The 24,585-nt window shown below is 41.5% G+C and overlaps 1 protein-coding gene across 8 annotated transcripts in view; it reads left to right on the top strand.

Annotated features, from left to right (window-relative positions):
- The window catches only part of Pard3 (par-3 family cell polarity regulator), a 575,898-nt gene extending 552,017 nt beyond the window's left edge, over positions 1-23,881 (top strand). For all 8 annotated transcript variants that reach the window (XM_090319128.1, XM_090319127.1, XM_090319126.1 and 5 more), the window contains 3 exons: positions 7,158-7,278; positions 17,001-17,128; positions 21,882-23,881. In XM_090319128.1, the coding sequence (XP_090175254.1) occupies positions 7,158-7,278; positions 17,001-17,128; positions 21,882-22,275 (643 nt within the window). In that variant the 3' untranslated portion in view covers positions 22,276-23,881. The remainder of the gene's footprint in view (positions 1-7,157; positions 7,279-17,000; positions 17,129-21,881) is intronic.
- Positions 23,882-24,585: the final 704 nt, after the last annotated feature.

Genomic DNA, 24,585 nt, shown 5'->3' with positions numbered 1-24,585 from the left:
CAGTACTTGGGTCAGAGAACAACTGCAGAAGAAGTAAAAGGAAAAAGTGAGTATGGGCTAGGGTTGTAAATTTCTGGTACAGGGAAATGGAATTTGATATTTAGGACTTACTGGTAGAATTTGGAAGAGTAGAAAGAAAACAAGAGAGTGAAAGAAAAGCAATATGAACAAATTTATCTTCTCCCCATTCTGAGGTCCAGGAAGTCCTGGCACAATCTACTTCTCTCTTTTTCTTTTTCCTTCTAGGGAAAGCAAGGCAGACATCAATCAGGATTTATCTAAACTATGAATGGTTACTTTTTTATTCCTTTAAATCTTAAAGCTCTCCCCTGGCTTCCAGGTTTCTAGATTTCTTTTGCATAATTAAAAATGCAAATGTTAAAGTATTTTTAATCCATAAAGAATTAATCAGTCACATCGTAAATTCCTGTCTTTCTCAACATACACTTCTCTGAAAAGATAGGGTGGAAATAGCCTGCAAAAAAGTGCATCCAGGCTCAATTTTAGGCAGGCCAAAAGAAGGGAGCCATTTAGAAAAGGGCCAGTGCCCACCCATCAGATTTTGTGCTTGTTTGTTGTTCTGTTTCGTTTTCTTTTTGTGCCAGTATTAGGTCTTGAACTTAGGGTCTGGGCACTATCTCCTAGCTTTTCCATTCAAGACTGGCCTTCTGTCACTTGACCCACAGATCCACTTTTGCCTTTTTGCTCTATTTTGATAGTCTTGTCTCTCCTGGAGATAAGAATCTCATAGACTTTCCTGCCCAGGCTAGTTTTGAAGTATGGCCTTCAAATCTCAGCCTCCTGAATAGTTAGGATTATAATATAATTATATTATTACCCATACCTAGCTAACCAGATTTTTTGTTTATGTTTTTGTTTTTCCCAGAATGTATATCTTATTGTGTATGCTATCTTATTAAATAGTAGACACCACTCAAAAGAATTTCCAAATAATAACGAACTATTCCTATGCAATTTCAGCTCTCAACATATATGTAAACCTATGTAATACTGTCTCTTATGGCCATGTAATCCTGCATTTCTTTTTATTCCTTTTTGGGGAGGGGAGGTAGTCATGAGCTTTTTCACTCAAGACTAGAGCTCTACTACTGTGAGCCGCAGTGTCGATTGGAGCTAAACATCTCATGGACTTTCCTCCCCCATCTGGCTTCAAACAGCCATCCTCAGATCTCAACCTCCTGAGATTATAGGTGTGAGTCACCGGCGTCTGGCTTTTTATTATCTTTAAGTAGTTGTGCAAAGGAGTTGCCACTGAAAAAAAATCAGTTTATGAATGCAGTGCATCTCAATCAGTGTCACTCCTTAATTCCCTTCTTTATCCCTCTCAATCTCACCTTGCTTTTTTTTTTTTAAAACTTTGTAATATATGCATGAATTTTGGGACTGCATTCTCCCTCACTTCTCTTCATTTGTCTACCCCAACTGCCCTTGATACCACCCCTCTTTTGAGTACCTGCTTTCTGGTGGTTTTTTTGTTTGGTTGGTTTTTTTGGTTGTTGTTGTTGGACTCTGAGTTTAGGAATGGAGCTGTGGATCAAGTGGTAGAGTTGACCCTTGAGTGAAGCCCTGAGTTCAGTGTGTGTGCATGTACAATCAATGAGCATAAATGTGTCAGTTTATTTCTGCACTCCAATCTAATCAGGTTTTCACTCTATTTGTTCTAAGGATTGAAAGGGCATTGGTTCCAGAACCCTCTTCACATGCCAACATCTCCAGATGCCCAAGTACCTTATATAAAAAGAAGCATTGTTTGTACATAATCTACCTGCATTCTTCTGTGTACTTTCAATCATGTCTTCATTACCTGTAAGCCCTAATACAATGTCAATGCTATGGAAACAGTGTAGTTGTACTGTTTAGGGAATGTTGAAGCAAAGTCTGTATGCATTCTATACAGTTGTTGTTTTTTTTTCCAAAACTTCCTATCCACGGGTGGTTGGATCTGAGGATGCAGGACTGGTGGCTATGGAAAGCTAACTGTGTTTGTTTCTCTCATCTGTTACTAGGGGACCACCAGAAAGTGGTGAAAGTAAATGGCCTAGACAAGCAACATATAAAACAGACAGCAGCTGCAGAGTTTAAAGTAGAGGTTGCAAGCTAGCTCCCAACAGGTCTATTTTGTTTGGCTTTCCTAGAATTTTTTTTAAATGAATTAAGTCAATATTTTAAATTTGGATTAAAAAAAAGATCCAACTGTATTTCTGACTTCTAAAAAAGAAAAGAAAAGGCTTCAACACCTCCCCTGAATCCCTTCTGGGCAAAAACCAAAGGCTTCCCCCTGAAAACCAAGCATTGTCATAGAATATACTTGGGTCCTTCCAGTGCACAGACCTGACTCTCTTCTCTAGCTAACTGCCTGGAGCCACTAGAATATGCTCCATCTATGGAGTCAGTACCCACCTCCATGTCTTTTTTTTTTTTTGATGTGCCTATTTTTTTTATTGTAATTAGTAAAAGGGTTACATGATATTTGCCAGATAGCAGGTGCATTAATTCACATACATTGATACCCTTTCACATGTCTTGGTACCCATTTCCCTCCCCCCCCACACCCCCCTCCCGTCTTGGTTTTCCCCCCTTCCCTATCAAATTTCAAATATCCAAATACAAATAAATTCAATATATCAGATAACAAAGTGAGATACTATATCAATATGAGATAACCAAGGGATAGCAAAGGAGATGAGAGACAACATAGTACATTAAGGACAACAATCATTCATTATATGGCTTTTGTTTCAATATCCTGGAGGTCCTTTCAATTAGCTTCACAATATATGGCCTTATGTATCAAGATTTTGCTCTATTGCAGATCTCTGCTAGTAGATGTCTTTATCCTCTCCCTGTACTGAACTGCCTGACTCAGAGTATCTGCAGATAGCTGGCACATCAGTATTTTTTTTAACAAGCTCTCAGGATCATTCCTTCTACCCACAGTGTATATGTGGGTATCACCCTACCTGTGGAGGTATCCAATCAGCATACCTGCTAAACAGATGCAGGCCAGATGCCAGTGCCACCTGCAAATAGCTCCGTGTTGCACTTGGTGTGAGAGGGTATATGTAGTTCCCCTAAGAAACCCACAGCAGGATCTGGTCTGCAGGTTCAGCAACCTCCAACAATGTAGAGCCTGTCTCACAGACAGACTCTACAAGTGACTCCCCCCACGGTGACTGTGGATCTGACTTGTTCATAACTCACAGTCACACTGTGCTGAGATTGCTCAGTTAGGCCTTCGGGGAGTGTGGCATCCAAGGTACTCTTCCCTAACCCCCTAAGAACAAACGCCAAGTTATTATTGAACCACAACCCATATTCTTCACTTAGTACACACACATTCCAGTGAGCTTCAGATATCACTGTGTAAAGAGACTAAGTGTTAACATTTGGATGGAAACTGCCTGTTGTGTCTGTTGACACAAAAGTAATCTCTCCCATCCCTGTTCAGACCATGATCATGCAGAGAATTTGGAAACCATGATTTATTGAGTCCTCACTAGGTCTTATTGTCTCATTCTTCAATCTAATCAATTTTAGTGCTATTCTGATTATCTTCAGAAAGACATAACACATACAAAGAGGGGGGGGGGGAGAGAGAGAGAGAGAGAGAGAGAGAGAGAGAGAGAGAGAGAGAGAGAGAGAGAGAGAGAGAAGACTTTAAATTGGCAGCAATCCTAATCTCAGTTGATTGGAATGTGTAGGGATTAGTCACTGTTGCTAATGAATATTTAAAATTTCCTTTAGCTTTCTTGGCAGAAGAGCTCCCAGAGAGCTTTAGAAGCACCAATTTGAATTATTGGCCCACTAGACACTGACTGGCCTGAGAAACAGAACTGAGCCATTGCAATGGTTTCATCTCTTGAAGCCAGAATTTCACCTCCAGCCTGCCAACTGCTGTTCCCCAAGGATGCGTGACGGTCTTCCAGTCTTTGGAAATCATCATCAATCATGAAACCATTGTTGCCTGCTTTCCCACTCCAACCATGAATGTAGTTTTGTCAGTCATGGACAACCAGTAGAGAGCTTTCTCGAAAGCATACAAGGAAAGCAAAGGAAAGGAGAGGAAAACAATGGCTTCTCTTACTGCCCAGACTTGGAAATAAGGGCAGAAGTGACCTCTAAAGCTTTCATCAGAATTCAAATTTAAGGACATAAGGTCAATTGTCATAATCTGGAGAATGGACCATCACTTAATCATAAATAGTAGGAGGTCAGTTTTCATCAATGATGTAGATTTCATGAACCTAATGCTGCTGAAAATAACAGACATGCTTCTGGTTAGGTTTATAAAATACTTTGGCAGTCAAGTCTCCTTCCATCTTCCCATTAAATATTAGGAACAAAAAAGGCAGAGCGTAGGCAGGACACTGTTGACTCACACCTGCAATCCTAGCTACTCAGGAGACTGAGACAGCTGAGGATTACAGTTCAAAGACAAAAGTACCAAGGCTCTACATTCAAGACTTAGTACTTCCCTCTCCAAAGCACAGCTTGAAAAGTGACTACTTTCTTACTTTGAATTAGGAACTATTCCCACTTCCATACCCTCTCTATTTTACAGGAAAGGGATTTTATAGACTGACTCTTATCTGGGTTAGCCACTCTTGAAAAGTTATATATTGGAATGATATAACATACTAAATATAATTATGTTTTGTTTTTGTGCCAGCTCTGGGGCTTGACAGTGTTTTTTTCAGGAGCTAGACAGTGGTTTTTTTTGTTGTTGTTGTTCAAGACTAGTATTCTACCATTGAAACCACAGCTTCACTTCTGACTTTTTGGTAGTTAATTGGGAACAAGAGCCTAACTGACTTTCCTTCCCCAGGTTGGCTTTAAACTGTGATCCTCAGTTCTCAGCCTACTGAGTAGCAAGGATTACAGGTCTGGGCCACTAGTGCCAGCTATGCATATGTTTTTAAAAGCCAGTGGGAACAGCAACTTGCTTGCTTTACTCCCATGGACTCATGGGGCTAAACAACATTTTGTACAGACTTAATAACCTTTATTGTTCTCAGGCACATCAGTCTAAAAGATTCACCAGCAATAAACAAAAGGGCAAGTTTCTACTAGCTGAACAACAAAAAAAATCAGAGTATATTGATAAGATAGTCCAGAAGTGCCAATAAAATTGCAAGAAATGCCAAGGTGACAGGCTCAAGTCAGTTCCTATTTCTTCCTTTTCATCTCCCTACAGTGTCAGTGCTGAAAAGCAGTCCATAGTTTTAGAAGATGTTAATTACTATTGTGATCCTACAGTGTGTGATTTAGATTTGAATTACTTAAACCTTTGGAGTTCAAGATAGGTGTGTGGGGTTTTATGCAGGCCTGTATCTGCCTGAAAATTTTCTGTGTACTATGACAGATTTTATCTTTCTAAACACTTCTTACCAATGGCCTCGCTTAAGAGGAACAGCCAACAGAACTAAGAGAACTCACACAGCCCCGCTTAAGAGGAACAGCCAACAGAACTAAGAGAACTCACACAGCCCCGCTTAAGAGGAACAGCCAACAGAACTAAGAGAACTCACACAGCCCAAGGAACAAGGCAGCAAGCTTGTCCTAATAGCTTTCAGCTTCCTAATGTGCAGCAGTTTGGCAGGGTCAGATCTGAAACGTTCATTCTTGGGGAATGGTATTTCTGGTGTGATAAAGCAGCTCTTCTGAGAGGATCCTGGGAAGTACCTTAGTGAAGTGCTGTGAGAGCTAAGATCAACTTCATTTTGGTGGCTGTTGTTCTTAGTATAAAAATACTGTGTATGAGTTTATATGTATTGTTGCATGCTGGAGGCTCAAACTTGTAATCCTAGACAACCAGGAAGCAGAGATCTGAGGATCACAGTTTGTAGCCAGCCCTGGTAGACAATTCTGAGTGCCCACAAAAATGTGCTATGAGTTAAATGGTGGGGCATCATCCTTGAGGGAAAAAGCTGAGGACCAAGCCCCAGGACTGGCTGGAGCTCACTTTCTTTCCTGCACACACACAAATACATAAATGGATGAATGAATAATTCAAGTAAAATTTGTATGAAGTGACAATAGAAGAGTTTTAGAGTCTGATGCCTTAATAATATTTATTAAGGACAGTACAGTTCATATTAAGGACACACAATACAGAAACGGCCAAACCCAGGAGCCAGGAAATCTGATTCTTGTCCCACTGATTTATTTCCATTGTCTAGTTGGGGTATTTTCACCATCTTCAGATGTCAGTTCTCCATTTGTGTGTGTGTGTGTGTGTGTGTGTGTGTGTGTGTGTGTGTGTGTGAAGTATTACCTAGTGAACCAGTCTTAGCTCTTTGTGAATATAAAACAAAATTCAGTTGTATACAAAAAGAAAACCATACCATTATTAGCTAAATTGTTAACTCAAACTACCAGCTGACCTTTTTTTATGTTTTTCATTTACACCATGAAAGTTGCATTCTGTTCATAGATGACTGATGAGTCATAAGTAGCACTCCTGGTGTTATGGCAGTAGTGCAGTGAGACTATTGGTATTTTTCTTATTTATTTTTATACCGGTAGGGATTGAACTAGGGTTTCATGCATGTTAAGGAAATGCTATACCACTGAGCAACATCCTCAATGCTCATTTTTTTTAAAAAATCCTCTTTTTATTTATTTATTTTCTAATTTTAAGATGGGATTTTATTAAATTGCTCAGGCTATCATTGAACTTGTGATCCTTTTGCCTCAGCCTCCTGAGTAGCTGGGACCACAGGCATAAGATAACAACACCCAGCTTGTGAGGCTGTATTTTGTGGTGTCACCTAGCTTGATGATTAGATGTTTAGAAGGAGATTGTGGTCTGTACATCATATAGAGTGGAAGGTGAAAGAGCCGGACCCACAGTCTAGCTTTGCTGCTGTCTTATGTACGGCATGTCCTTTCCTCATCATGCCAGGTCATGAAATGAAAATGAGGTGCCTACACAATAGTATTTAAAAAATACATCAAAAAATAGCAGTCATCCTTTTATGTGTGTGTTCAGTAAGCATATTTTAAATGCCCAATATTGTTTTAAAAATGACTTCCTCTTAAATCACCCAGCAAACTGCCATAAACCCCCCCAACAACTGCGATTCCCAGATGAGATTTCTGAATGGTGCTCATTGTTTTCCCTCTTCTCTTTTTAGCAACCGCTCAACCCCTAGCAACCATGATCGGATACAGCGTCTGCGGCAGGAGTTTCAGCAAGCCAAGCAGGATGAAGATGTGGAAGATAGGAGACGGACCTATAGCTTTGAACAACCCTGGGTGAGTAACTGGGCCCGGCATCTGCCTTGCAGTAATGGCCCCTAAGCTATGACCTCAGTCTTTCATAAAATGAGACCAGACAAAGCCAGACTCCTTTGACCTTTACCACATTGACCTTTCCCTCATTTCCATCTGGGTTTCATCATTGCTAATTTCATTTTATATCTAGTTCTACCATCTGTCCATTGCATAATAGGTTTAATTAGCCTTATGACATGACATCACAAAAGTAGTCTTGCTCTCAAACTATGCATTTTTATTAAGTTTAGTAAGTACTTTTCTATAGACACATCTTTCTCAGAATCAGAGCCATAGTAAGGTCAGTTCATGTCTATTTGTGTCTGTTAGGCACAAAACACTGTGCCTAATCAGTCTTGATTGTTTGATTCTTCATCCTCCCTCATTCCCCGTGGGTAATTATTGAATCTCCTGTTTATCCTTTTATGTTTCTGTTGTAGTTCATCCTCCACAGTGCCAACAGGATGATCTTTCTAGAGCAAAACTCAATCAGATTTCATCTGATCTTGGATTTCACCTCCCGAAAGGAGGTATTGAAGTAGATTTGGAGGGTTGAGATGGTAGGGATTTTGATGACCAGCTTTGAAAAACTTGAAAAAGAGCCAAGAGCAAATAAGTAAGCTGCTTATTAGGCAGGAAAATTTACCTTTAGATATTAGAATATCCAGTCCACATGGTAATATGACCCTAACTGTGCTTAGAGGACTAGGAGTAAAGAAAACATTTTTAGATTAATTCTGTGGTGGAGATGGGTGAGCAGGCATGGTGCTGGTGAGTGCTGAGGAGGAGTTTGGCAGGGTGGAGAGTATAGCTTGAGGGTGGACTGCCACAGTGAGCTGGGAAGATGCAGCTTGCAGCAGAGGGTGCTGGGATCCCAAGCCTAAGAGTTTCTGGTCAACCCAGTGTATAGTTTGGATTTAAGAATCTTGGAGGAGGACAAGTTCTAGAAGCCTTTAGGTTTTTATGAGTGTCATATGTATGTATAAATTGCTGAAGCGGAGAAAGGTGTCTAGAAGTCTATATAAAGTACTGGGGATAAAATTATAATATGGTTAATTAAGAGGATAGGGCAGGTGAGACAAAGTAAAGCAAGCGATTCCACTGTATTTAGAAGAGACTAAACTGACCAGTTGAAGCAGACCTTGATGGCAAGGAAGTGGAAAAGACAGAGTTGTGTCAGACTCCAGGGATGGATTAAAGGTGGGAGAGGGACAGCAGGATTCAACTTCAGTGCCTGGCTCTCCCTCCATGCTGCACTTCCGTATGTAGGTAGCAGGTAGTGTAACCCTCCAAGGACATGTGGAAGCTGAGTGCATAAGCAGAGGAAAACCAACTGCTCTTGTTGATCAGAGGCTCCATGGGCCAGTTAACATTTCCTGTGGATTGGATCTTTTCTGTGTGGTCCATATTAACACCTGGAGCACCACAACCAACACGCATGAAGCCCATGCCTCAGATCCTCTAGATCAAAGCCTCTGGGGTAGGCACTGGAGTCGGTTTTAACATCAAAGCCTCTGGGGTAGGCACTGGAGTCGGTTTTAACATCACTCCACCCCATCAGTGTGGAAACCTCCTACTGGGAGAGGCACAACTGTAGAATCTCAGAGGCCCTTCTTCGCCCCAATACCCAGCAGCCACCGCACATACACAAAACAAGAAACCATTACAGGTTTTGGGTGGAGGGCTACATTAATGACACTAGAGTTGAAGAGGAAGAATTTGCGGTTACTAGGAGAATAAGGAAAAGTGGAGAAGCAGTGCTAGGGTAAGAAGTTCACCTTAGCTCAAAAGAGAAGGATGAGAATTTAGGACAGGTGATGAGCAATATGGGACCAGCATCCAGGAGTAAAATCAAAATTCATCCTCATCTTGAATTTGGGCAATGAAAGAACAAGTTCAACAATGCATTACTGTCTCAGAAAATCCCTAATCTTCCCCCACAATATTTTTATTAATATATTAGCTTATTTTTCTCAGTAATCAAACCAACTCTATTTATGGTGGATGGTGATGATTATGTCCTTTGTGTTTGTGTATGTGCCTGTCCTGGGGCTTGAACTTAGGGTCTGGGATTGTCCCTGAGCTTTTGCACTTGTGGCTACCATTCACTACTTGAACCATAGCTCCACTTCGAGATTTTTTGACAATTAATTGGAGATAAGTGTCTCATGGACTTCCTTGATTCTTAAATCTCATCCTCCTAAGTAGCTAGAATTGCAGATGTGAGCCACAGATGCCTGGCCAATATGGTCTTAATTATGCATATTTGCAGAGAAAGCTGCAAAGCATACTGAGAACCATGATAACCTGAAGGAGAAAGCAGCCATTGCAGGTTGAAGTGATTGTCCCTGCAACATCCTGTATAGTTTTAACAGTCCCCAGACTGTCATGAGGACAGTGTTCACCATTTTACTTTACCTGGTAGTATAGATTTCAAGCTGGCATCTATGCAACATTTATTATTTAACTCTCAAAGTTACTGAGTATCCTCCATGATGCAGGAGAGGAAAACTAGTAAAAGAAGGATTATCCTTAAAACTCTGCAGCAGAGCTGATGCAAAGTGAAAGAATATTTGTGCAGCACAGATAAAAGGGATAAGGCTGACACACAGAGGAAATAGGCCCAAATCAGTTCTTGGTGGACAAGAAAAGCTTGAAAAAATGTATTTAAGGGCCGGGAGTTTTGCCTAGTGGTTAAAGTGCTTGCCTAGCATGCACAAAGACCTGGGTTCGATTCCTCGGTACCACATACATAGAAAAAAGTCGGAAGTGGTGCTGAGGCTCAAGTGGTAGAGCTCTAGCCTTGAGAAAACCCAAGGACAGTGCTCAGGCCCTGAGCTCAAGCCCAGGACTGGCAAAAAAAAAAAATGTATTTAAAATATGTCAATGTTAGAAAAGCTTGTCTTTGGGAACTGAAATTCCTTTCTTACCTCCATTCTTCCTTCTCTTTTTCCTTCCCTCCTTCTGCCTCCTCCCTCCCTCCCTTCCTTCCTTCTTTTTGTTGTTGAGACAGGATCTCACTATGTAGTCCAGGCTGGTCTCTAACTCACAATGCTCCCATTTTAGTCTCCTAATTATTATGATTGCACGTGGCCTTCATGAAGTTATTCCTGACTGAAGACAATTTACTCTCATATAAGAACTCTATGGTTGAGGCCAAATGACCATTTACTACTTTTTGTTCTAGATATTTTTCATGAAAATGATTTGAAATCTATTTCTGAGGGTTTTTAATGAGATATTTTTGAATGAGATTAGTGAATATATAGACATATATTTCTATTTTATCTACTTAATATGAATAGTCACTCTAGGGAAAATGTTTGAGAAAATTGTGTACATTTGGAAACTGAACTACTGAAGGTTGTAGGCCAAATCACTGTGTATCAAGATACCACTACAACTTTCCACCGACCATTTGGCTTACAGTATTGTCTCATGTCTGGACTGGTAAGGGAATAATTTGCACGACAAGCTGATTACCTTAAGGAATGCAATAATTTACTAAATTGTAGGTCAGAAGTTGACTTTTTCTTTTTCTTTTCAAACAATTGAGATTTTGCTGTGGACCCTCCATTCTGCTCATGTAAATGAGCTTCCCTAACTATAATTCTAGGTAGCATATTGATTTTTAGACCAATTCTCATTGTTCCCTGTGCAGCTGTCCACACTGGAACTCGGTCTCTTGCTTTTTATTACTGATCTTTTACAAAATGAGCGTTGACCATCTTGGAATCTTGCACTCATGCCCCTCCCCTCTCTTTCTCTCTTCTTGTATGTATTCTGAACTTGTGAGGTCACTGTATTTGAAGACAATGAGAACATGATCTCACTCACTGGAATGGTTTGTAATCATTTTACTTTAAGGAACCTCAAACTCATCTCCAAGCTGTGTGTACATCTCAGATGATATTAGCTGAAATCATCAAGCTTGTTAGAAATGCCCACATACAAAGTGCAAGCAGATGTGTCATGTAGAAAAATAGCCAAACCAATGATTTCACGTACAGAGGGAGGCTTCAGAAAATTCACCCAAGTAATCCTCTGCATCTATTTTGAAAATGTTCCTCAGAAATTCTAGCAGTATGGAATGTACCTGCTTATGGATAGGTCTTTGTTCAAAATAAGGCTTGGGCCTAAGGGAGCTGATTTGTGGCACAATAGGTCTTTAGATGAGCAGAGGCCCAGAAAATTTCCTTAGCTTGTAATTGAAGTGAATTCTCTCCCAGGTTGATCAAGAGAAAAGGGAAAAGCAAGTTCTTCCACAAGTAGGGCCAGGTGCAACCTAAATAAAGCAGCAACTTGCTTCAAATCTTTCCCAAGATAATGGAACAATGGCTGAGGTTAGGGTTATTATCACAAAGCTCAGCAATGGACAGGACAGAGCTTTTAACAGACTTAAATTGCAGGCTGCACACGTAAGTACAGTATACTGTTAAAACTTTGCAGATACCCGAGTGTTGTCCACAAGGAGACTTGCAGGCTGAGACGACTGATAGATGGGATAATGGAGCCTTTAATAGCTATATTGCTAAATCCGTTCCATCCCAGGTTGGTAGTGACTTAAAGTAGCTAAGTCCTTCAGAAAGAAAATTGACACTGCCAGGGAACAAACCCTTGTTCCCAAGCTTGCTGTTTTTTTTCTTCCTTGCTGCAATCTTTAAACAAATACACTTTCCTCCCTTCTCTGGTTCTCTACTCTTCTCAGTCAGGGTTTGATCTGCTTTCATCCCCGAGCCCCTCACAGAGTATAGACACTCCACACCCTACCTTCTCTCCCCTGTGCTGGGCAATTTCAGTAACGGTGGTCATCTTTTTGTTTTCAGCGTTTTGTAAGACTTGAAAGGTCTTTTAAAGAGTGGTTTCATTTCTTGACTTAAAAACTGCCACTTGTGTTGACAGCCTTACAGTGTAGCTCTGCTCAAAGTGGCAGAAATCAGCTCCCATGGCAATAGACCTGAAGAAAGCCATTGTTGCAGGAAAGGCTTCTCACCCATGGAGGAGCCTCTGTGCTGCTCTAAAGTAGACCTCTTTCTTCCAGCCCCAGATCTGTCCCTCCAGGCAAAGCCTCCATGACCTCCTCCTCCAGAGGGCTGGGGTGAAGGGAAGTTAGGAGCCGCCCTTGGCTCTCAGGCTCACTTGGTGCTGAGGGACTTGGCTTGTGCCCTAATCTCTCCTTTTCATTTCCTATGTGTCTCGGGCTGCAGGTGAGAAAATAAACTAGATCCGAGTAGGAGAGAAGAGATGCAGGCTAATACCAAACCTTGTGTTAAGACCAAACCTTTTATAGACTGTTATGAGGGTAGTGCTCTGTACACTTTTCAGTCATTACTCTGACTCTAACTAGCAATTAAGCTTTTTAACATTCAGAACCTGGATGGAGGACTGAGAAGCCAGGACCATCAAAAGTTGGTTTTGTTTTAATTAAAAGCTATAGTTTCCTATGGAAAGGTGTGTGTGTGTGTGTGTGTGTGTGTGTGTGTGTGTGTGTGTGTGTGTGTCCTGGCGCTTCAGTCCAATGCCTGGGCCCCTTCCTTCCTTCCTTCCTTCCTTCCTTCCTTCCTTCCTTCCTTCCTTCCTTCCTTCCTTCTTTTCCTTTTTGTGCTGTTAATCAGGCTTGAATTCAGGGACTCTTGCTCATGGCTTATGCTCTATCACTTGAGTCAGAACTCCTGTCTGTTGACTGGAGATAGTCTCATAGATTTTTTTCTCCTCCAGGCTGGCTTTGACTCTCGGCTCTCCAGATCTCAACCTTCTGAGTAGCTAAGGGTTACAGGGGTGAGCCACTGGTTCCTGGTATAGATGCTTTGGGACAAGTGTGAAAATTTGAAAATTTTTATTATTTAGAATTAGGTTGAAAATCCGCTGTTACAAAAATGACCATTATAAAAATATATGGCGGTCAGGAGTTTGGCCTAGTGGTAGAGTGCTTGCCTTGCATGCACAAAGACCCAGGTTTGATTCCTTGGTATCACATACATAGAAAAAAGCCAGAAATAGTGCTGTGGCTCAAGTGGTAGCATTGTAGCCATGAGAAAGCTCAGTGAATAGTGCTCAGGCCTTGGAGTTCAAGCCCTGGGACTGGGAAAGAAAAATATATATATATTACATACATACATTTATACTATTTTTGTGATATATATGAAGAAATGATTTGATATGTTTTAAATTATTGACTACCTTATGCAGGTATTAATAAATTATGTCTTATAATAACATACCTTTATTGTAACCTGTCAAAGTTATAGTATTACTTAGTGCTAATTAATACAAGACAGTGTATTTTTATTCACCAGTCTGTTAACTGTTAACTATTTTGTATTTTCTTCCATGTATTTCTATTTCTTTTTTTGTAAAATATGATATTAATTAATTGAGAGAAATGCTTAATTAATGACTTAATTCAGTGAAACACTATGGATGCTCTTTCTACATTTTATTTTGCATGCAGTGATGTCAAAATTTTACAGCTCTCTCAAATATTCAGCAATATCTCTTTATAACCATGATAAAGACAAGAGTTGTAGCTCATTTACAGAAGCCACAGGAGTATTTTTTGCTGTGATTTTAAACATAAGTCATTGAAGAGATTCTAGCACACTGTGTAATAATCATACTTTATGTCTGTCATTCAGCTTCTATTGTTACTCTCATGTGACATTCTCAGCTATTTTTTTTAAAGTTAAAAGATCATTTACTGCACAAATTTCATTATAGACCAAGCCTGGCGACTTGTGACCTGTGACTAACTCTGTTGCTGTTGCACTATTTAAGAATGTCTACTTATTTATGCGGTTAAAAATTGTTCCTTCATTGATTTTTGTGATTTTGGGCTTGGGTTCTGGATTCCGTTCTGCAACAGGGCATAAAAACTGAAAAGGCAGAATTGTCAGTTATAAAATGACAACAATATTAATGTTTATGAGCTCTTCAAAATTATCATTATTTGGAATTATTTTATTGAGTTGCTGCTTTAGTCCAGTCATGTCTACAATATTACTTAATATAACTTGCAATGTATCACCTTTTAAGTTTGGTATCAGTGGTTTATATCTGTAATCATAGCTACTCAGGAGGCTGGGATCTGAAGATTGTTCTCAACCAGCCTAGGTGAGAAAGGCCTTGAAACTTTAATTATCAAATATTCAGCAAAAAGCTGGAAGTGGAAGAGTAGCTCAAGTGGTAGAGTACCATTAGTAAAAAGAGCTGAGGGAAAGTGCCCAGGCCTTGAGTATAAGCTCCAGTAGCAAAAAAAAAAAAGAAAGAAAGAAAGAAAAAAAGAACTTTAAGGTAAGAGATTGTCTTTATTGATCAATCTTTTGAATTCTCCAATGAGGGAAATCCAGTAACACTGGCCTGCTGTTTACTTTTCATTGTAATAAACACAATAGCAGAAAGTTGTCCTTACCAAATTCATTAGCTTACACTTCCAGGTCCTGTGCTGGTCATTTCGTTCCTTCAGCTCATCAGGCAGTGAATAGATACTTGAAGCTGGTAAGATGTCATTGAAAGAGAAAATAGAAAATTTAAAAAATCAGAAAAACAATTGAAGGAAGAAAAATCCATTCCGTTTTTTTTTTTTTTTTTTTTTTTTTTTTGGTCTCTTCTTTCTGTCAGAATCAAATTTCCCAACCACTGGGAGAAACAACTTAAAAACACACCTGAAATTTCCACAAGACCTTGAATTTTCTTTTCCTGTCTCCACATGTAGTATGTCAGAGAACAGCATGAGTTTAAAAAGCTGCTTACAAAATCCTGCTGCAGAATGCCAGACCCTTCAAGACTGCGTGACATGTGCAGATTGGGAAGGAAAGAAATAGGATTTTTTTTTTTTTGAGAGCAAACTGGAAATAGCTCAGTATTTTCTTGTTCTGCTTTCCTTCTGCCCAGTGGTCTACCTTGAGCCCCTAAGACCCCTTAGGACCTACACACAATGCAGTGGCCTATTCAGCCAGCCTGGTTGAGTCTCCGAGAAGTTGGTGCTGCCGAACCATTGGTAGCTGCATTGTTTGCATAAGTAGAAACTTGCTGGGTGAAGTGTGCTTCTTGCTGAAGACACTGGGCTGTGTTATTTGGCACAGTGGAGTGTATCTCTGAGCACACATTTGTCTCAGTGAGTGTGGTTAGAAGAGACTGGGGTATTATAAAGTCTAATCTCTTCCCACATTATTTTTTTGTGTCGGGATATTTTTAATATGCTTACTGATTGTGCCCATATGCTTGAAAGTTTTGCCCTGGACATTACTTCATTATTGCTTACTAGTGAAGAAGGCGGTGCAGAAAGTAAGCAATGGATGCAGTTAGGTTTCTTTCGGACAGAAGCCAGCACAGAGGGACTTGTCCTACACCAAGGCTCGTGATGCCTTCCAACTCCTTGCCAGTGAATGCTAAGAACTCTGGTATTTTGAGAGACAATTATCAAGCCAATGTCTGCTGCTCTCTTTCAACTCTAAAATAAAATGACAGTGGGTACCAGTGGCTCAGACCTGTAATCCTAGCTACTCAGGAGACAGAGATCTGAGATCTGAGGCCAGCCCAAAAACGAAATTTGTGAGACTCTCTTCTTAACTGACAAAAAGCCACAAGTGGAGCTATGGCTCATGTGGTAAAGCTCAGGGAGAGTGCCCAAGTTCATGCTCTAGTACTAGCACATTCCCCCCCACCACACATACAAAGAATAACTTGCTTTCAACAGACATTCCTCTGGTACAATGTGGTACAACACAAAGGGGAAACAGGTGAGTAAGGGCCTAAGAGAATGACATCAGTGCCTGGCTCTGATAAGGTGAGCCGTCCTCACTAGATGCTTGATATTAGAGGTCTCATTGTCTGTTTTGAGCACAGCTGCTTTCATTTCAAAAGGACAGATTTATATGGTAAACAGCTCACTTGGGGAGAAACTAAAGCGTCCATAGACTTTTAAAAATGTTACCTTTATTGTAAAGGCAACATACAAAGGGGTTACAGTTATGTAAGTCGGATTTTGAACAGTGTCATCTCCTCCCTCATTTTCTCCTAGTCCCCCCATAAGCTTTGAACTACCCAGCACAGTACCCAAACTCTGTGATCATCTCAGAGGAGACATTGCTATCCACAGATGACTGGGCCCGGAGGAGCTGGGGGAGAAGGCCTTCAGGAAAGTGCATTGTCTAATAACCAACTTACTGTCTAATAAGTGGCACTGCCGACACTCAGAGCCATTCCATTGGAGTGCTTTTGTTCCTTGTCTGGCTTCCTTTGTAGGTTAGAGGAGGCCATATCCAAGGCTAGTAATGCGTTGTTTAATTTACTCTTGGTTAAATTTCAAATCTTAACTGTCACACTTGTAGTAAGGGGAGAATGGAATGACTTGGACCCCACCGTTACAGGATCTCATGTTAGTGTTTGCCAAACCTTATAGGAAGGCCGGAAATTCTGGCCACAGATGCTGTGTGCCAAAGCCTGAAGCTCAAGGAAACATGGAGAAGAAAGGGAAAGATGACAGAATTTGTGAAATGTTTCTAAGTCAGCTTATAAAAACTGAAAATGAGTGCCTCAATTGAACTGGGGTTCAACTCGGTAGTTGAGTGCTTGCCAGCTCCCCAGGTTCTATTCCCAGCAACACACACCTACAGACACCAAACCTAACAAATTGAAAGTGACCCAGCTGCAGCATGCGCTCTGTCATTCTCTTTCTGCTCACCAGCTGTGCTTCCCTTCTGCAGCCCAGCTCACGGCCAATGGTGCAGAGTGGCCGGCACTCAGTGTCTGTAGAGGTTCAAGTGCAGCGGCAACGGCAAGAGGAGCGAGAGAACTTCCAGCAGGCCCAGCGCCAGTACAGCTCACTGCCCAGGTACACAGCGGCTAGCCTGTGCCCCAAACTGCTTCTTTCCAAACGGTGGTGATCTCTTCAGCTTGCACAGGGACACCTGAGAGAACTGAGAAGTTCTGCTTGGGAGCAAGACTAGAAGAAAGGGTTTGGGTTTGGTTCGTGTGTGTGTGTGTGTGTGTGTGTGAGAGAGAGAGAGAGAGAGAGAGAGAGAGAGAGAGAGAGAGAGAGAGAGAGAGAGAGAGAGAGAGAGAGAGAGAGAGAGAGAGAGAGAGAGAATATACATATGTGCTTGCACTGATAATAAGGCTTAAACTAAAGGCCTGGGCACTGTCCTTTGACTTTTTCTCTGAAGGCTGGCACTCTACCACTTGAGCCACAACTCCACTTCTAACATGTTTTGTTGTTGTTAATTGGATCTATGAGCATTTTCTGCTCAGGTCAGTTTCAAGCCATCATCTACTGAGCTCAGCCTCATGAGCAGCTAAGATTATAGGAGTGAGCCACTGGCTCCTAGCTAAGAAAAGGTGCCAGAAATTTTACATGAGTCCAGAAGTGACTGAATACTGGACGTAGGGATATGAGCTGGGTTCCGTTCTAGTCTTAGTTCTGCTAATTTCCATGTGGACACAGGGGGAAAAATACTCCTTGCCTGAAAAGTGAGAAGACTTTTCTTTTGCTTGGTTCACAGGGTACTAAGAAAAGTGCTACTTGGTACATATAGGTACAGGGCATGAGGGTGAGTGCTGGATACTCAAATACCAGTGATAGCACACTCCATTCACAGTGACCATCCAGTGACCCTCTAGTCTACTACAAGGAAGTATGAGCACACAGAGTCCCAGGAGGGTAGAACCCCTTAGCTGACAGCCAAACAAGCATAGTTTTCTACTGGGGCAGGCACCTGTGCTCCAGACACCTTCTGCTGAAGCTCAGGGATGTTCTCTCATGCTGGGTCTCCATACATGAAACAAGAGCCAGTTTTTTCATCAAAGCATTTCTTCTAGGAAATATCTAATTAAAAAAAAAGTTATTGAGAAACACCTAGCTTTTTCAAGACCCTCTTGTCCTCACAGTCATTACAGGTATTCATTGCCCTGTTTGAAAACCATGTAACACAGACATTTCTAAAGATTGAGACACCATATTGATGTCAGGAACATGGCATTTAAAGAACTTGGGCAGGGGGAGTTGATATGTATCTGTATACAACTGATTAACCCATGTAAAAATGTTTGTGAGCAGGTCAGGGCTGAGAGCCCTGCTCTAGTGCCTTTCCCGACAGAACACTGCCACGCCCAGCAAGCTGTGCACAGGACAACCACTGTTGACAACCTCTGGAGGTAACAGGGGCCTTGTAGCCACTCCCACAAGCCTGCCATCCAAGTTGCCAACACATGCCATTCATGAAAACACTTAACCTTCTGTTTTCAGATGCAGACAGTTAAGGGATCTGTCTAAATGAGTTGGTGTGATATTTGAAACTGAAAAGATTTCACACACACAAAGTTCAATTACAAAGTGGAGCATACAGAGAGACAAACGGTTAAGACTGTATCACTTGCATTAGACGAGGAGGTTTGAGTTAGAGGAATGGATATGAGCCAGATTCATTTGTGCATTCTAATCGTAATTAAGGAAATCTATGAGAAGAATTCGAGATGGATTTGGAAATGTCAAAGAGAAAAACTAGCAGGGTAGAATCACCAGGGTGTTTTCTTTTTTAAATTCCTAAGTTAGTTTTTCTTGTTAGCATCCAAAATCCACTCCTTAAACCAAGTCCAGGTATGGATGGGTACGATGGATACTTCCAGAAAGACTTAAGGCCCTTGATTATTTCTCCAGAGGCTTTTCCTCCCGTTTCTCCATTTCTTCTTCTTGCCCTGCCTAGCCTGTGTATCTGTTGTTGCTTCTCTCTACATTAGGTCTCCTCCAGTGTACTTCCAATCAGCCCTCATTGATCCTATTTCTACTTTTCTACTTTATCTTGCTTTGTTCTACTGCTGTGCCTCGGTGGCTAATTCTTAGATGTTAGGCTTCATGTGGCAATGGGCCTCAAGTGTGACTGGAGTAGTTTTTACCCATCTGGGATACATACATGGAACATATGCAGAAATCTCGAGAAGCTCAGTGCAGGAACTCCACACATGAAAGTGTGGAGTATGAAGAAATGAAAAGAGATTGGTGCTTGATGCTGGTATTTGGGGCTGAAGGATCCCTGGATTGCAGGAAGACCCCGAGTCTCTGACCATAGAGTTCTCCTAATTTCTGCAGAAATATTGGCAGAGTGGCCTCCCTTAGTATGGGCTCATTGATCTCTAGCCTAGCCATTCCAATCAAAAGAGGGAAAGTTCACACTGTTGTGTACTTTTCTTCTTTGGTCCATACAATCACCTGTCTGACCCTTGAAGACAAAGTGACTTAATCTGGAAACTGTCTATTTGTCCATTATTTAAATAGTGCCACTCCCCCAGTCCTTGTTCTAGGCATTTCACACAAGACATCTCATTTATTTCTTCCTACTATTTTATAAACTCAATTAGGATGCCCAGTTCATAGACGTGGTGGCGTGGGCCCCACCAGCAGAACTTGCCAGGATCACACAGCTACCATTCAAGAGTCTCAGAGTCTGAATCTATGTCTGTTACCATGATCCTCTTTCCTACACCCAAGTGCCTAGATGTCTGGCATTTTAGTGCAGGATGCTTATTGTCTGCTTCCTTTCTCATTATCTCATTTCTCATCTCTTTATTCATCAAGAATATATGTGTTCTTATTCCAATGATATACATATATTTGTTTTTATCATATATGAATCTTTGTCTATTTCTGTGTATAGATCTATGTATAGCTATGTATATTTCTGTGTGTGTGTGTTTTTCTGTATAGCTGTATTTGTGTGTGTGTGTGTGTGTGTGTGTGTGTGTGCACGCACGCACAATTCCCCTGTAACTTATTTCAAACCTACGGCAGACTGCTTCCTTTTCTCTAGACTGATTAGTATGAAAAATTTTTAGCTACAAGAAATCCATTCTCCCACATTATCATAATTTCAATCCTTAACAAACCTTAGTGAATTCTCATGTATTTAAATATAGGAAGACTCTAAATTCCTGGGAAAATTCAAAATTCAGTTCATGGCACACAGCCACCCTAAAGTGACCCCAGAGATTTCATGGTGTGGAGGAGAAGGGGCTTGGAGTTCTCAAAAGGCCAAGGATAAAAAAAAAAAAGAGCAAAATTTCTACAGCCTATTTCTGATTATCTTTAAATTGATAACTCATACAAACCCCTCCTTTCCTCCACTGTGATATCAGCAACAAGTTCATTGTTTTAATTAAAGTTTCATGATTAATGTCAGGTCCCTGGTTTCATGCTGACACTTTCTATCATTTATGTCTCTGGGCAGATTAATTTATGGCTTTTTAAGTGAAGATAATCAGTGCTTTAGGCAAATAAACTATTCCATCAAATCTGAGGAGTCTGTCTTGGGCTGATGTTGCAAATGATCTGATTCCCACTAAGAGAGCCAGACAGAAACACAGTCTTCTGTTAATCATAGTTAGATCCAGAAGTGAAACTGGACATTACAATCAATTTTCACTTTGCAAACATGGCTGAGTGCATTTTAGGCCATCTGGGAAATGGAGAGATTTGATCCCAACGGAATCACCAGCACTTCAGAAAGTTCAAAATACAAATTACTCCAGCCCTGAGGGACACCAGTGTCTCTGGCTCCTCCGATGCCCTGTCACCGGGCTCCTGTGTGCAGGGCTGAGCAATGCTTGCTGTCGCCAAATGATTTTCTTATTGATAAATGGAGCAATAGATTTGCTTTATTACTTGATCGTTTCTCTCCCCCCTCTTCCATTTTCAAAAGAAAAAAAAATCAGGGCATGTCTTCCTTCCTGGCACAAAATTGTTTCACTTTATCATAGACAATCTTATTGTAAATTCATAAAAGCATCTAGAGACCGGATAGTAAATTAAAGATGTTTCAAAACAATAATGTTTCCTGAAAATCATATGCTGCTCTATTGTAGAAGTGATGAGTTTGAAGTTTCTGGATAACTCAGATCTATTCCTTTTGGGGGGAGGGTGTAACGGAAAGCAGTGATCATGATACTTCTTGGAAGAGGGAAAGTTGTGCAGAGAAATGGGGTTTTTGCCCTATAGCTGTCCACTTATCCCCTCCAGACAAGTGCCAGCTGCTGGCCCATGGATTTCACGAGCTGGAGCTCGAAGGGGCTTCCTGTTGCATTTTTAATCACAAAGGAGTCTAGACTTAAATCTTTCATAACAGAACTCATATTGTAATCCATTACATGTACTTCTTATTAGCTAGTATTGCTGGCATTCTGATGGCAGCTGTGTAAAATATTTGTTTTGCTTGTTTAGAATTGAATTGTAGCATTGTAAAGCAAGCAGCAATTATTGCCACTGGTAGGTACTGCCAAATCTCAAATACTTCTATACTTGAAAATGAGTCCAAATAGCAAGAGATATGATTCCCAGAAGCAAAATAGATCGCCATCTCCCTGGGATCAGAAAGAGAAGGACCATATTACCAATGTTTGTCCACTTAGCTAGGCCTGAGAGCTTGCTGAGGACAGCTAGCTTTGAATTCCAGGCCCCTCACTTGGCATAAGGCAGATGATAAGAAAGAATTCATGCATTTTCGTTGAAGCAAGAACATGAACAGTCCACCCCTTCCCAGCCTTCCTTTTCTCCCCTCTCCTGACTTCATACTAATCTTTGGGCTTGGCTTTCTTTCCAGACAAAGCCGGAAGAATACCAGCTCAGTCTCCCAGGATTCCTGGGATCAGAGTTGCCCCCCAGGTGAAGGCTTCCAGAGTGCCAAGGAAAACCCCAGGTACTCCAGCTACCAGGGCTCCAGAAACGGCTACCTGGGTGGGCATGGCTTCAATGCCAGGGTCATGCTGGAGACGCAGGAGCTGCTTCGCCAGGAACAGAGGCGGAAGGAGCAGCAGATGAAGAAGCTGCCTCCTCCCGAGGGATCCAGCAATTATGACTCATACAAGAAAGTGCAGGATCCCAACTACGCCCCGTCCAAGGGGCCCTTCCGGCAAGATGTGCCCCCCTCCCCTTCGCAGGTTGCCAGGCTGAACAGACTCCAGACTCCTGAGAAGGGGCGGCCCTTCTACTCCTGAGCAACAGCAAGCTCCATGGAGGCTCCCATCGTTACAATTAAAGATGTTTTTCCTTGGACGACTTGTATTGGGGGAATTTTTTGTTTGTGTTTTCTTCAAAATCCTCCATGGTACTATGGGATATTTCTGTCATTGGTATCAGTGCCTTTAAGCGGTATGGGCAAAGAATGAAAGGCCTTAATGTCTTTGCCACTATGTCTCAGAGTCTGTTTCCTGGAAGAGTTTCTCACCACCGACAATCATCTGTGCAAGGCATTCTCTATGTCCAGAGGACGGGACTTTTAGCCCCTGGCATCAGATGGCCCTGTCTTGGTTGCCACAGCTCCTTCCCTGGAAGCTGAGAGTGTAGCTGATGGCTCTGGTGCCCCCCCAGCTACCCTGACTATGGGACAACATTGGCATCTGTGGTGGACCTAAGTGGACAACGTCCATCAGGAAGGGGCTCTCTGATGCTTCACAGCACAGTGGTTTCGAGAACTTTGTAATCTATCTGAATTTCCCTTTTTCCTTCTCAGCTCCTGGTCAAAGGAAAGTCGTATCATCCTATGAAAGAAGCCAAGCCATATTCCAGCACCATTTGGTTATTAGGGGCGTGTATGTGTGTGGGGGGGGTTGTTCCTTTTGTAACTGCCTTATACATTACCAATAAAGTGATGACTCTAGTCTGTGTTTATAAACGCATTTGTTCTGTCCTGTTCCTGACACGGACTGAACCAACACAGCTAGGGGTAGGGGCCCAGGGGCCTGGGATGGGCATGGATGGAGGAACACTGGGTGTCCCTGGTGGTCCTGGTGGGGTGGGGGAGCTGAGAACTCGATTCTCACAAGAGGAGCTTTGCGCCAGTCTGTGCTGTCATTATTTTAATTCAATTTTGTTGTGACATGTTGGCAAGAAGGGCGCAGAGTGGGATGACAAATCACACAGTCAATTTTGGATTCTGAAAACGGATCCATTTGAAAGGAATTCTGGTATTTGTCTAATCCACCCACACACAGTACCCCTGCTTGGTGACGCCATTTAACTAAGTCTACCCAGAAATAGAAGAAAAAAAACCCCAACAGAATAAGGGGAAAGCCACTGCACATCCCACAGAGAACACGTTGATGTCCTATAACCAGCAGTAACAAAAGATGACTCTCATGTCAATGTTTTAGTGCACGTGTGGGTGATGTGGCCCTCAGAGACTTTTCCCACTTTCCTCTGCTGCCCTGAATGTTCTGTATTGTAAAACCATGGCTGGCTTGCTGAAGTGCCTGCGAATCCTGATGTGAAAATAAAAGCTTGAGATAAAAGCTCAATGTCCCATATATTAACAAAAAGAAAAAAAAAACCTCACAAATATTGAGATGCCTATTTTTTTTTACTGGCACATTGTATTTTTTTGTGTAGAGTTGTTTTTAGAAAACATTGTGAAGTGTCCGTATATACCTGTGTCTTTTGCATTTCTATGTGATGGTTCAATTTGTTAATAATGTGCACCAGTGCTTAAGTGTGTCAACAGTGAAAGCACGGTGAGCTCTTTCTCACAGCCTCCTCTGTGCTATGAGAAACAGCTTTGCCTGTACATATGAGTCTTCTAAATAAAAGGCATATTTCTTCCTGCTTGTTGGGGTGTCCATTGTTTTCCTGTGGAATCTGTTCTGTTTTTTTTTTAATGAGTTAAACAGTTGTTAATATTCTTGGTATTTAGTAACAACGGATTATTTCTTCATATATATATTTCATGCATTTGACCCCATGAGGAGATATGGAGCAAGAAAGACAAGAGCTGTTTTATTTTGGGGCATGGGGGTGAGGATTGCAATTCTAGGGCTTGAATTCAGGGCATCATGGTTCAGGGCTTGACTCCACTATATGAACTGTACCTCCAACCCAGCTTTTAGCTAGTTATTTTGGAATTGGAGTTTGTTGAGCTTTTCTGCCCTGCTTTGCCTATAACTACCATTCTCAGTATCTCAGCCTCTTGTGTCGTTAGGATTATGACATGAGCCACTGATGAATGTCTGGTAGAGTTTCTTCTCAGTGAAACCACAGGCAGCTCAAAGAAAGCTGATAAAAGGAGTCAGCACACTAGGAAAAGGTGAAAGGAGAGTTGTGTGGAGCCCTTCCCATATTTCCATTGCTGACTTGGGTCTCTCAGCATCATCGTGGAAAGCAGAATTTGTCATTGAGTCCCCACTTCACATACCATGATCCCAGAGGAAGGCCCAAATTCTAGTCTGCTTCCAATACTAGCCTAGTTCTGCTATTTCAAATCTCAAAACAACATTTTGCTGCTTTGTTTTGGGTGGACATTTACTTAATATGCA

The sequence above is a fragment of the Megascapheus bottae genome, chromosome 26 (genome assembly GCF_031878675.1).
Source record: "Megascapheus bottae isolate mThoBot1 chromosome 26, mThoBot2.hap1, whole genome shotgun sequence".
Classification (NCBI taxonomy): Eukaryota; Metazoa; Chordata; class Mammalia; order Rodentia; family Geomyidae; genus Megascapheus; species Megascapheus bottae.
This window is presented reverse-complemented; position numbering and strand designations above follow the sequence as displayed.